At 42.9% G+C, this 13,503-nt stretch overlaps 1 protein-coding gene across 4 annotated transcripts in view; it reads right to left on the bottom strand.

The window, feature by feature from the left end:
- Window positions 1-13,503, bottom strand: part of Far2 (fatty acyl-CoA reductase 2) — a 107,744-nt gene that overhangs the window by 39,724 nt on the left and 54,517 nt on the right. The window contains exon 1 of one of the 4 annotated variants that reach the window (XM_029534433.1): window positions 10,126-10,201. The exons of 1 other annotated variant lie outside the window; for it this stretch is intronic. In XM_029534433.1, the coding sequence (XP_029390293.1) occupies window positions 10,126-10,151 (26 nt within the window). In that variant the 5' untranslated portion in view covers window positions 10,152-10,201. Of the gene's footprint in view, window positions 1-9,804; window positions 9,954-10,125; window positions 10,202-13,503 lie in introns of those variants that run through there. 2 more of the 4 variants (XM_029534438.1, XM_029534448.1) reach the window with 2 other exon arrangements.

Below are 13,503 nucleotides of genomic sequence, written 5' to 3'. Positions count from 1 at the left end.
TGGCAAGGGGCTTCCTCCCGCATGGGAAAAAGACCCAATCCTGTAAGAAATTCAGAGAAACAGAAATCTTTATTAGTACATAACCAGCACTAGCTAGCGCATAAGGGGGTCTAGTCTTGATCAGATCTTACACAACTTATATGTGGCGAGAAGCTTACATAGAGTTTCATATAGAGGCAGTCTTTAGGTTCCCACCCAAAACTAATTTTTCTGTGCAGTTAAGTGAATTCAAAGACACAAAGGAGCTCAGTTACCCTAAGAAAATAACTTGCTCTCAAAGCAACTGACATCCCACGTCATTTCTTTAAAACAGCCAGACATAGGTTAACTTCTGATAATAGTAAGCCGCTCTAAGGAGTGAGCTTGCAAAAACTTAAGTAAACAGGTTCTAATTAAGTCAGAAGTGTAACTCTTTCATCTTTCTATATTACCGAGTAACAACCTGTGAGAAAGCTACCTATCTTAAAGTTATGTTTGAGTAACAATTGAGTAGAGCCTTAATTTCTTTTCCTCTTCAGTCACCTGCACAGTGGACCTGGGCATGAAAGACGTGGAGAGACATACACCCCACTGTGAAGTTAGAACCAGACCTTAAGTAGACAATGGGCAAACAGGCAAAATGTCCCAAATCTCAAAAAAGGACAAACTCTCCAGAGAGGACATTCAAAAGTCCAGAGGCACAGGAAGTTGTCCATCATTACTGGTCAGCAGAGAAATGCAAGTTGGAATCACAAGATAGATCCTGAATCCGGCGAGGAACAGTTATGTGAACGCTCTGAATGATGAGTACTGAGTACTGGCAAGGATGTGGAGAAAGAGAGTCACTGTGGAAGACACTAAAGCAGAAGGGTCATAGGATCAGCAAGTCGACCTGGGTTTATATCTGAAGAAAATGACGTCAGCATGACAAAGAGGCTTCTGCACTCTGGTCATCTCTGCAGAAGCTCACAGCAGTCAGAAAACAGAAGCAACCATTTACCCTGAGTGTACAAAGGTGGGATCACACTGAGGGGTCAGTAAGCCCAAAAGGAATGAAATTTTCTCACTTGACACACTATAGATAGGGCTAGATATCATTAAGTCAATCAGGTATCAAAGGCTGCATGATTTTACTGTATGTGGAATCCAGCAATAGCGAGAGTTTAAGGGAGGTCAGAAGAAGCTAAGGAGACTGGAAAGGCTGGGGAAAGGGGAGATTGGTTGCCATATTGGAGTCAGATAGGAGCAAGAAGCTCTGGGATAAGATTGTACAGCTGGTGACTTGCAGATAAGAACCACAGATTATATCTCACAAATGACAGGAGGAAGGATTTGGAGAGCCCCAAAGATTACTTGAAGAGATAAGGGTTTGGCCAGTTTAAAGCAGCATGTAGGAGAAATATATATAAATTATTAAATGGGAAACTTTAGTGATTTTTAAATTTTTTTAAACATTTATTTATTATATGTAAAGTACACAGTAGCTGTCTTCAGACACCCCAGAATAGGGCATCAGATCTCATTATTGGATGGTTGTGAGCCATCATGAGGTTGCTGGGATTTGAACTCATGACCCTTGGAAGAGCAGACGGTGCTCTTAACCACTGAGCCATCTCTCCAGTCCACTTTAGTGATTTTTGTGTATCTGTAAAAAATTGAAATGATTAGCACTAGAGTTGACTCAGTATGTGACGAGCTTGCCTTGTGAATGGGAAGACTGGAGTTCAGATCCATATATAAAAAGCCAGGTACAGAGAGGTTCTCCTGCAAGCTCAGGGCTAGGAGAGAGGAAGCAGTGCCCCCTGGAGTTCGCAGCCAGCCAGTCTGACTGCATCAGTGAGCTCCAGGTCCAGTGAGAGACCCTTTCTTAGAAAAAATAAAATAAGTGAACATACCTGATGTCAACACCCAGCCTTCACATGAGCATATACATACATGCCACACAGATATGCCACACATATAAAAATGCATTCATGTAAACACCATCCACACACAGTTAAGTAGTTATAATCAGTGACATTTCTAGCACTTTAAATGAATGTATATTTTATATCCATGGTAATCACACCATTTCTTAGTTATCATCTTAAAAAATATTTATTATATGTATGAGTGTTCTGCCCATGTATGTATGTATATATGTATGTATGTATGTATGTATGTATGTATATATGTATGTATGTGTGTGTGCCTTCAGAAGCCAGAGAGGACATCAGCATCATATCCCCAGGAAATGGAGGTACAGAGAGTTGTGAGCTGCTGTGGGTTCTGGGAATTGAACCACGGTCCTCTGTAAGAACAACTAGTGCTCTTAGCCACTGGTCCACCTCCTTGCCCTGCTGCCTTCCCAACAGTGGATGGTTAATAAGCATCATACCTAGTTTAATTTCCTAAAGGAGCAAGGGCACCTGAGGGCAAGGGAGAAGAAATCTCTGAGGGACAAGTTAATGCCTCCAGAAAAACCTGGTGATGGATGAAATAGTCCCCGTTCTGTGGTACACACGCAGTCGGCTACCTCACACCTTCCAGAACACATTTCTGTCAGTGGGACTCTTGGGAAACCGCAGGGTCTGTCATGGGAAGTGGGGAGGAAATCGACAGAGGGAAGAAGAATCTCAAGGAAGCAGAACTCAGAGGGAAGACACCTCCAGAATCCTTGGGAATGTGGAAACAAGTTCTTCCCAGAATGTATGAAGTGGATCTGGCCTCTGTTGCATACTAGAGGATGACCATGTCCAAGCTTGCTCTGTTGCTGCGGCTTTCTGCATGTGACTTGTGTCTCATCACACAAGAAATGCTGTCTTAGCTCCTCTTCCTGTCATTGTGATAAGCTCTGTCAAAAACAACCTAAGTGGGGAGGAGTCTATTTCTGCTCACAGTTCTGGGTTACAGTCCATCATGGCAGGGAGTCACAGCCAGAGAAACCAACTGGTCAGATGGCATCCATAGCCAGGAGCAAAGAGAGATGCAAGCTCTGTCCACCCTGAAATGGTCTGGTGTCTCTTGCTTAGGGAAAGGAGCCACCCACACCTAAATCTATGAATATCAATCAAGGTAATCAAGATAGTCCCCTCCCCCCAGGCATGACCAGGGGCCAGTTCTCCCTGGTTCTTCTAGCTTCTGTCAAGTAGATAATGAACAGTAATATCATAGCTGTGTATGATGGCAGGAATACAGTATTTAAACTATGTCTGCAAGGACATTCTTAAGGGAAGTCACCTGATGGACATACAGTGACCTGGGTGCAGCCTGGAGTCACCATGTCATCTGTGATAAGCTTCACTTCGATATTTCTCTTGTGGCAGCACAAATACCAACCCAGCAGAAAGGCAGGTGGCATATCACTGGTCCTGTGAGAGCAGTCTTTACTCTGGAAGCCTCAGCTCATACTTCACATTGGAAGGTAGTGTCTTAATAGCTTCCTCATGTAGTTCAAGCCTGATTTTTGTGGCTAGCATGTACTGAGACAAGATCTCTCGCAGTCCAGGTTGGCTTTGAACTTACTTGGTAATTCAGGATGACCCTGAACTTCTGATCCTCTTGTCTCCATCTCCAGCCTGTTTCGGTCACAGGTGTGTACCGCCACAGTCATTTTAGGTCACACTAGGGATCCAATTCGGGGAGTCTGGGCATGCTTAGCAAGCACTCTGCCAACTGACTAATGTCCTCAGCTCCACCAAGGTGAGCTTCCGAGTACCTTTCATTTGTGTTTGGAGCTCTTCAGGTATGAGTTGCTTATTGTACTTGTGAGCATGGAAGTCCTTTAATCGTAAATGTACTAAAATAAGGCAGCAAAGAGGATTCCTCACATATTAGGCTGGGCAAGTAGTGGTCAGCAAAGACCACAGTCACCCTAACCAGCTTTGACCAAAAAGGTAATGGCATGGCTTTGTTTTAATGTGGCTGGAATTTTCTTGCTCTGATTAAACTGTCTCAGAATTTTAGGCATTTCTGGCTTGTAGTTCCCAAACCAGAAACTAAAAACTAAAGTTACCAACAGAACCAGAACCCCCGCTCTTCTTACCTATGCCCAGTTATCTGGCTCAGGTTACACTTTGGTGTGTCAAGAAATTGAGGCAGCTCTTCTGAACATTATAAAATGTTACTGTCCTAAAGGATATATGTTCAACTAGTGAAGCCCTCGGCTAGAAGACTGACTTCCCTAAGGAAGGCCCCCCCCCCCTTTTTAAATACAGCCTAGAATTTGCTACAGTTTTAGAGAAATTGTGTTGTTGGGCAGTTTCATTTTCACATGACAAGAAAAGTTGCATTAATTTCGTTTTGCTCCCTTTGTATCCAGACCTCCCCAGAGGCTCTCCCAAAGCACTATACTTCCCAGACAGGGATCTCCCAAAATGCTAATAGGTGCTGGAATCTCTGGCATGGTTTTCAGGTTCATTTCAGAGGAAAGATGGTAACTCCTGGAAAACGCACACTTCCTATTGGCTTGCTTTCCTGCTGCAGCTCAGCAGTAGTTTTCAGGTGGAGGAATTGTGGGAAAATATTGAGATACATAAGAGTACCCTTTCAAAAAGCAGAGCACTAGGCGGTGGCATTCCCTGTATGTCCCAGTGAACATATATGACAGTATTTTCTAACAGGAACTTGAGAAATTCCAGTCATTGCAGCATCACTGTGATTTAGAGTCTTTGTTTCCCTTCTGCCTGATCCTGTTGTCTGGGTTCCCTGGAAGCATCTTTCCCAGGTCTTAATGACTGTGACTCTCGCATCCAGCCATGCATTTGGGAGGCAGTTATGGAAGCCCATTACACAGCAGGCACAGGATAATGGGAGTGAGGGGAGGTGACTGATTTCTGCTGTGTAAGGTGGAAACAAAGGCCTATATGAGAAACACAATGCTCAGAACAGTACTGGCAGCTGACAGTGTTTGTGTGGGTTGTTAGTGCTGCTACACACACCGCAGGGGAACCACATACTCAGCTTAGTGCTGTGAACACATAGGTATGGGAAGAGTGGCTGACAACACCAGGCAACTCTTTGGGAGTGATGGCAAATAACCATAGTGTTTGAGCAGGGCTGTGAGGATACTGTGAGGGGTGGGGGTGTCATGGAGGAGTCTCCAAAGCAGAGTGCACCAAACTGTGGAAGGTTAAGAAGGCAGTAATGGCTGTGATCACGGGTCACCTGAAGAGATGAATCTCATTTGCAGGCTGTGTGCCCTTGAAAGGTAGCAGGAAGGCAGAAACATGAAAGTGTGTGTGTGCCATTTAGAAAGCTGGTTAAGTTATAGATGGTAAAAAGAGTAGGTCAGAGAGGTAGAAAATGGAGACAGGACTAGAAAGAACATGGCCATCATCATATGCCTCAGTGAAGGTATGGTATGGGAGCAGGGAAGGGAGGCCTCAGTACTCCTCCACAACTAGGTAAGCAGGTGAGTAGCTAGAGGAGACTAGCTGCTCTCTGCCTGGGGAACTTAGAGTTAAAAATAACAGGTGTTTCTGCGTGGCCCCATTGGCAACAGCACATAGGAGGCAGTGGCTGGTGGATCACTAAGTTCAAAGGTCTACGTGGTGAGTTCCAGTTCAGTCAGGGATACACAGTAAGACCCTGTTGTATAAACTATGAAAGACAGGAAGGAGGGAGAAATGGAGGTAAGGAGGAAGGGAGGAAGGAAGGGGAGAAGGAAGGAAAAAGAAAAGAGGAAAGAAAGAAGAGAGTCAGCGTTCCAAATCTTACCCCCTGGGTTTTTGCATGGCTCTAATAAGAAATACCAGACTCATTCTGGAAAGTCACACCTTGGCTTGTTTTGTTTTTCCTTCATCAAAAGGATCAAAAAGCAAATTCCACGGGGCATGATGACCGGAAAGTGTGTGAATTAGTCTGCCATGGTCAAATAAACCGAAGCTAGTTCACCAGTGGTTTCTAAAACTTACTCTTTATGGGGCAGGAAATTCTTTTAGAAACATCCGGTAGCTGGGGGAAGATCTGGTGGTTAAACTACGAGCTATGCACACATGAAAACTAGTAACTGTATCTCCACAAACACATGTAAATGTTGGGCGGCTCTGATGGCCCATCTGTAATCCAAGCCCTGAAAGGTGGAGATAGGGATCCTCAGCGCAAGCTGGATAGCTAGACCAACCACATCACCAAGAACTTGGCTTGATTGAGAGACCTTGCCTTAATTAATGAGGTAGATGATGGAGGATGTTTCCCAGCACCAACCTCTGGTCTCCATGTACACACACATGCACACACACATGTGAACACATGGGGAAACACACATGCACATGTATACACAGGTGCACACATACTCACATGTACATACACACATATGGGCAAACACACATGCACACACACACGTGAACACATGGGTAAACACATGCATGTACACGTATACACAGGCACATGTGCACACACATGCACACACATGAACATAGGAAAAGTAAAAAACAAGCACTGTATTCTATACACAAAGCAAGTCAAGTGGTAACTACAGACAGATCATCACTGACTGTACATGGAAGAGGAAAAACAACAATCAACCAACCAACCAAACAAACAAACAAAACACCTTCCATAGTTTCTTTGCATTTTTTTGTCTCTGAGATAAATTCTTTCTTTTATGGTTTTCTTTCTAGTACTGAATGCTGATAGAGACATCTTCTCTGCAGGGAGATTAGTACCATCAAGTATTATACCAGATAAATCAATATAAAAGTAATCATTTTATAGCAGGTATTCCATAGGAAGTTTTCTGATATTATATAACTCATTTGAAATTTAAATCTTCAAAGTAAATGTAATTCTGAAAGTGTTATTTTTCAGAAGATATTGCCCCAATATTTTAAGATTAAAAAATCCTTTTATTTTGTTTGTTTTATAGAGATAGAATAAACAAAATCAAAGGCAGATGTGGGACTATGAGACTATTTTGCTGAGGAGGTAAATGAGATTAATAAAAACAGTAATGTTTGGAAAAAACCTACACAAGTCTGCAACCCTGAATTTAATTCCCGGAACCCTTGTAAAGTTGAAAACAGAGAATCAACTCTACAGAGTTGTCCTCTGCCACACGTGCATGACATATACAAAGGTAAATAAGTGAAATAAAAATGTTTTTAAAGAAGCTATTTTTTACTTTAGCAAGTTATATCAATTGTGATTAGTTTTTATTGTCTACTTGACACAACCCGAAGCCACCTGGGAAGAGGGAACCTCATGTGATGCATTGCCTCCATCAGACTGAGAGATTGTTCTGGCTGATGATTGTTGACATGGGATAGCCTAGCCCACTGTGGGCAGCACCATGCCTAGGTGGAGGGTTTGGGCTGTGTAGGAAAGCTCAGCTGAGCAAGGGTCAGAGAGCAAACCAATAAACAGTTTGTTATGGTTTCTGCTTCAAGTTTGTGCCCTGACCCGAGTTCCTCGATGATGGACTATGATGAGAAGTGTAAGCCAAATAAGCCCTTCCTCCCTAAGTTGTTTTTGGTCACAGTGTTTTATCACAGCCACATGAAGCAAACCAGGACGACAATAAAATGTATATGGGTTGGGGCTGTTATTCTGTTCTAAGTCTTCTGCAGGCCAGATTTTAATTGTTATGGGAAGCTAAGTTCTTAAGACAGTCTTCTTTGAGTGGGGCAGTGCTCACATCCTAGCCAAAGGAATGCTGTTAGGATATTTCTGGTTTAGAAAATGGATTGATTGGTAGACAAAAACTGTCCAGAACAAATGAAAAGTTGCAACATTCCTAGAGACACGATGTTAGAAAAAAGATGGCACAGAAAACTTGGAGTAAATGCTGTAAATATAAGGAGTATCAGCTCTGTTGAGAAGAAAGTTACACAGAGGGATAGAGGAAGGCTCACTGTTGATCTGTGGCCTCTGTGCAGCCCCCTTGCGCCCCCTCCTACTTCCTTCCCCCCTCTCTCCTTTCCCCAGCCTCTCCCCTTTCTCTCTCAGTTTAAACTGAAGAAAAGTTTTCAGAGCCTATGTTACTAAACTAATGCAAGCACAGAGGTTTTCACTATGGAAGCCAGAGTGACATCTGACTTCTTACTGCAAATGTCTTCCAAAAATTAAAAAAAAAAAAAAAAAAGGAGCTCTTACTATGGTGTAGCAAGGGTGGTTGACTGACTGAGCTCTTACTCTGGTGTAAGCAACATCTCCCACACCATGTCATACCATGTCATTATTTTTATCAGAGAGTCCTTGCAGTAACTCCAGGAGATGGCAGAAGACGCTGCTTATCCCAGAGGGTGTAAAGACCTTGTGTAAGTCAGACATCAGGGAGAGTGGGGCGAAGGGTGAGCACTTTCACCTGGATGCATGGTTAGTCAGTTTGGAAATGAGAGAAACTGAAATTATTTTTGGAATTGAAGCAAACTGTGGGCTGGATATGAGATGCATTAAAATGACATGTGTTGAACAAAGCTGTGACTTGTGGCTGAGGGCCTTCCAGGGCTGCTCCTGACTTTTGGCACTAGACTTCCTTGGGATCTCCACATGTCCTGATACCTTCCTGAGTCACTACAAAGACTAGGGATCTTCATAGATTCTGATAACGCCCTCCACCTTGAGACAGTATCCCACAAGAATCAGAGCTGTTGAGAGTCCAGTGGCTCTCACCCAGATTTCAAATGGAATAAACATTCACGTTAATCACTTAGAACATTATGTCATTGGTGTTATCATGCAAATTAATCTTCGATCAAAAACACGACCCCCTCCTCCAGTGTTTGCGGTGACAGCTTAGACTTTTTTTTTTTTTTTTCCCCAGCCTCTTGTGAAGACATCTACACAGCACCCTGCTTAATCTTTATAGCAACCCTCCGAGGTAGGCAGGCATCATCTGTATAGGCGAGGGAACTCAGGCGATAAGCTGAGGAGTGGCTGGCTGCACTTCAGTTCTATACACTCAACCATCAATCACTGCACACTGTCAGTTCTTCTCCGCAGTTTAAGCCTGGCACAGAGCTCTTGAGATTGCTGGTTACTGCTGGGTTTACCCAGTTACCACCATGGTGTGTACAGAACTCGAGCATGTCCTACAGAGAGGTGGGATGGCATAGTTCCATCTGACTTCCCCATACCCACAAGAGTAAGAACAATCAGCCCTCAGAGTACTCTGAATATCACTAATTAATAAGAAAACCACAAAACCAAAAAAAAAAAAAAAAAAAAAAAATTCCACTGTCAGATACAAGCTGGAATATAAAATCTGTGCTTTGGGTATGTAAACTAAGTTCTGACCTTTAATTGATTTTTCTATGCAAATTTAATAAAATGATCAAATGAAATAGAAATGTAATATTCCTCCCTGGAGCTCTTAAGATCTCTTCTTTAATCTGTGTTTAAATCCCACACGGAATCCCTCAGACTCTAAATGTGCCCCAGGTGTGCCAGAAGGAAGCCTTGGTGTGGCACATGTTCTTATAGCAGAACTGGATTTCAGAGACTAGAGACAACAGCTTTCTTCTCCCCCAGGAACCCCTCCCCATTAGCCTGACATACAGGCCTCTTGAACTTTTCCAACCTCATTTTAATTCAAATGCTTAACCTTCAGCAATTAATTGGCTCAGACTTCACAGCACAATGTAAACCAAGTGCTCATTTTCAATCAGTAGAGAACAAGAGAACATTGTAGAAATGTTACACAAGAAATTAGCCATTTGTTTTTGTGGGGTTTTTGTTTGTTTGTTTGTTTTGTTTTTAAACAGGTCGGCAGAGCTATGGTGGAGAGCAATGAAATGTGGAATGAGAGAAAGACACCAGCGTGCACCCCCAGACCCAGCTTGTCATGACGACAAGTTTGCCTGTAGCAACCTCTGAACCTCCACATGCTGTTTAGGTTTCTCTTACCTGTCTGTCTTCCCCCCTCTCTGGCTTGTGTTTCTGAGACCAGAAGGTGTGGATAAGACTGAGTAGAGAATACAGCAGAATTGAAATCACCTCCAAAGAGTCTTTCACAGCATCCCAGGAGCAGCAGCTTTCACCACAAGGCTCCAGAAGAGCCGTTCATTGCACCATTATATCCCCCGCCTGTGTTCTGGTCTCCCCCTGCTGAGCTTGGAAGGCTCTGTGGGTTGGGCCTGCCTCGGACACCTGCAATCCTCTCTGTATTGTGACACACAGACAATGCCTTCTGGTCCTAGAGTGTTGCCATTGCAGCACTCAGCATACCTGGGTTTGAGAAACACGGCCTGCATATCTTTCTAGAGATCAGGAACAGAATATGCAGTCAGTCATCTTGTGAATTTAATCAACCTTCTAATTAAAGGAAGGACTGATAACCAGACCTCTATGACCACACACCACACTGGACTTTGTAGATAAGGAATTCAAAATGTGCCAAAATACATAGACAGCCACGTTTGCAAACCGCTGCACTTTGCCTTGCTCTCCCGGCTCCGTGTCTTGTGTGTTTACTGGGAAAAGGGTCGTGTTTCACAGACTTACACCAGCATAACACCTGAGAGCCCTCTCAGTCACCAGGGTCTTAGAGTCACTCACATCCTGATGTGCTGTGACTGACTAATTTGAACAGGCTTTGTAATATCTGTGCTTCAACCTTCTGTAATCCTGAAATGGAGATAATACAGTCCTTCTATGTGCATACTCAGCAAAGATTAAAGGGGTCGATTTCTGGAAATGAACTGGGACAGGAGGCAGCAAACGATCAGTACAGTATCAGTATTTCAGTGTGTTTGCCATCTGCTGAAATCAAGACTTCCTAATTTTCCGTTGGACATTTATGTGTGGGATTCTATTAAAAGATTTCATTCAGAGGAGCTCAGCAGGTGACAGTCCTCTATAATAGCATCCAAAGAGGAAGATTATATTCCAGAGCTTACATCTGTCTATCTATCTGTCTGTCTATCTATCTATCTATCTATCTATCTATCTATCTATCTATCTATCTATCTATCCATCTATCCATCCATCTATCTATCCATCTATCTATCTATCCAATCTATCAATTAATTAATTTATTTGGTCCAGGGTCTCAGCCTTTAGCCTTTGCTGACCTAGAACTCACTATGCAGATTAGCTTGAACTTGAACTTACAGAGACTTAACCATGCTTCTTGCCTCCTGGTTATTGCAGAGTTAAAAAAAAAATTACCTCTTACATTCTCTGCGTGAGTGTGTACACGCAGGTGCACCTGTGTTTGCAGGAGTATGCACAAGCATGTGGAGGCCAGAGGTCAATCTTGGCTATAACTTCTCAGGGACTTTTCACCCCATTTTTTGAGACAATTTCTCTTAGCAGCCTGGAACTCACTGTTGAGGCTAGGCTGGCTGGCCAGCAAGCTTCAGAGTTGTCTTGTCTCTGCCTCCCCAGAGCTGGAATCGCAGTACAGGTACCTTTGCCCCATTGTGTTTTATGGGTTCTGGGGGATCAAACTCGGGCCCTGGTGCTTTACACAGCTAAAGCTTTACCATTACTGTGGTTCTAGTCCCATATCTAGCATTCTTAAGTGAGCCTCAGGAGTGGGTGAATCTTCAAAAATTCTGTCCTTGACCAAACTTCTATCAGGGTCCACTGAACTTAGTCTTAGCAACAAATGTTGCTAGGCTACTTTTGACATCTAAAAACAATTTATTTCCCACATCATCCTCTTGGATATCCCAAACAGCTTCCTCTTATCAGCGGCCCATCTTCTCCTCCCTACTGTCTCCAAATACCTTCTTGCCTTTATTTGTATTTGAGCTTGGATTCACTCTCACCTATTGTAATAAGGCTTTGAAAAGGCATTATGATAATTCTTCTTTAGTAATCAAAAAGTCAAAATGTCAGTGTGACTAAAATAAAATTGATTCTCAACACAGGGAAATGGGAAAACATTTAAGGTTAAGGGAGTTTATGATACTCAGGCAGGTCTAAGGAGGGTGATGGGGCGAAGAGCAGCAGAGAACAAGGCCTGCACAGGAGTGAAAACTGGCTGGGGCATCTGTCCACAGTTGTATTTCTCATAGGCAGTAAAGGGCTTGGAGAAAGAGGGACTCAGGGCCAGCCTTGACTATATATCAAGTTCAAGAACAGCCTGGGCTGCACAAAGGCTTGTCTCAAAAATAAAATAAAGAACGCCTTATAGTTAATGAGTTACAGTTGAATGAGAATTGGTGACAATTATTATGAATGGTGTCTCTCCATCCTCTACGTCCCCACAACCTTTCAACATTAAGCCTAGAGTATGGAAGGACTGACTGTGAATTGGAAATCAATCACTTTAAATGTTTTTTTTTTTTTAATTGAGAGGAAAGCAACTTCATAAGGGAGTTGAGTTACACCTCAGCTCATCTTGAAATATGTTAGAGAAGGAACTGAATGGAATAATGAGTGTTTTTCCATTTGAAAACAGTCCCTTTGTGTCCATGATACTTTGTTCAAGATTCCAAAGATCATAGAAGATGAGAGAGGAGTGTGTGTGTGTGTGTGTGTGTGAGAGAGAGAGAGAGAGAGAGAGAGAGAGAGAGAGAATTGATAAATAGAAAAATGTGTATTTACATTATTCACTGTAAAAGATTTAGTATTTCAGTCAGTAAGACACTACTTTCCCAAAAGAAGTGCCTATAACTGGTAAAAACGACCTGGACATGAAGCTCAGATGCCAAGTCACCTGTTCACATCAGTAGAGACGCAGAGCAAAGCCCTTGGGAAGAAGAGCTCCGTTCCTGTCACAGGAACCAAACATCCTCTGTGCACAAAGACTCTTACCCTAGTCTTGGCTGTGAGGCAAGTTCATAGCAAGTTCACTTGCTAAACTTTCAGTGTATGGGAAGACACCAGCCCGGCCAGCGCTGTGTTTGCCTCTCTCAATCTGTGTCTGACACCACCAAGGGCTAAGCATGGGTGTTAGTCGCAGCTGTGTTTGGAATTAGGTCTGTGTAGGGTTAGGGATTACTTTCTCTGATTACCCTACACCCTGTTACACTCCCTCATTGTGTGTGTGTGTGTGTGTGTGTGTGTGCGCGCGCGCGCGCATGCACGTGTGGAAACTAAAGGTGGAGTTTGTGTGTCTTCTTAGATTTATCTAAGGTCTCTCACTGAAATTGGAGTTCAGCAATGGGCTGGGTTAGCTTGCCAGAGAGCTAGGAGTCTCTTGTCTCCCCAGAGCTCAGATTAAAGGCACATCCTTCCAAGAGCAAGATTTCATATGTGTGCTGAGTGTCTAAACTCAGGCCTTTATGCTTTTGCAGTGAGGAGCACTTTTCCTGCTGGGCCATCTCCCCAGCCCTTCACAGTACTTACTTAAGCCCCAGAGAGAAGAGCTGCTTCTAAATTTTTTATTTGACTTTTCAACTTCTGAAAGGAAAATCTTTCTGTGTCTGAACCATAAGAAGTACTAAAGTATTTAATAATAATAATAATAAATAATAACCAAGGAAGTCATAACTTTCTTTCTTTTTTTTTTTTTTTCCCCTTGTGTACAACTGCTTTTCCTAGATTTTGAGGAGTTAGCGATGATCACTTTTGGTGATTTTTCTGCACTACATTCAAATGTGAAGAACATCTATTTTCTTTTTTTTTTAAATTATTATTTTCTTTATTTACATT

The sequence above is a fragment of the Mus pahari genome, chromosome 2, assembly GCF_900095145.1.
Source record: "Mus pahari chromosome 2, PAHARI_EIJ_v1.1, whole genome shotgun sequence".
In the NCBI taxonomy this organism is placed as follows: domain Eukaryota; kingdom Metazoa; phylum Chordata; class Mammalia; order Rodentia; family Muridae; genus Mus; species Mus pahari.
This window is presented reverse-complemented; position numbering and strand designations above follow the sequence as displayed.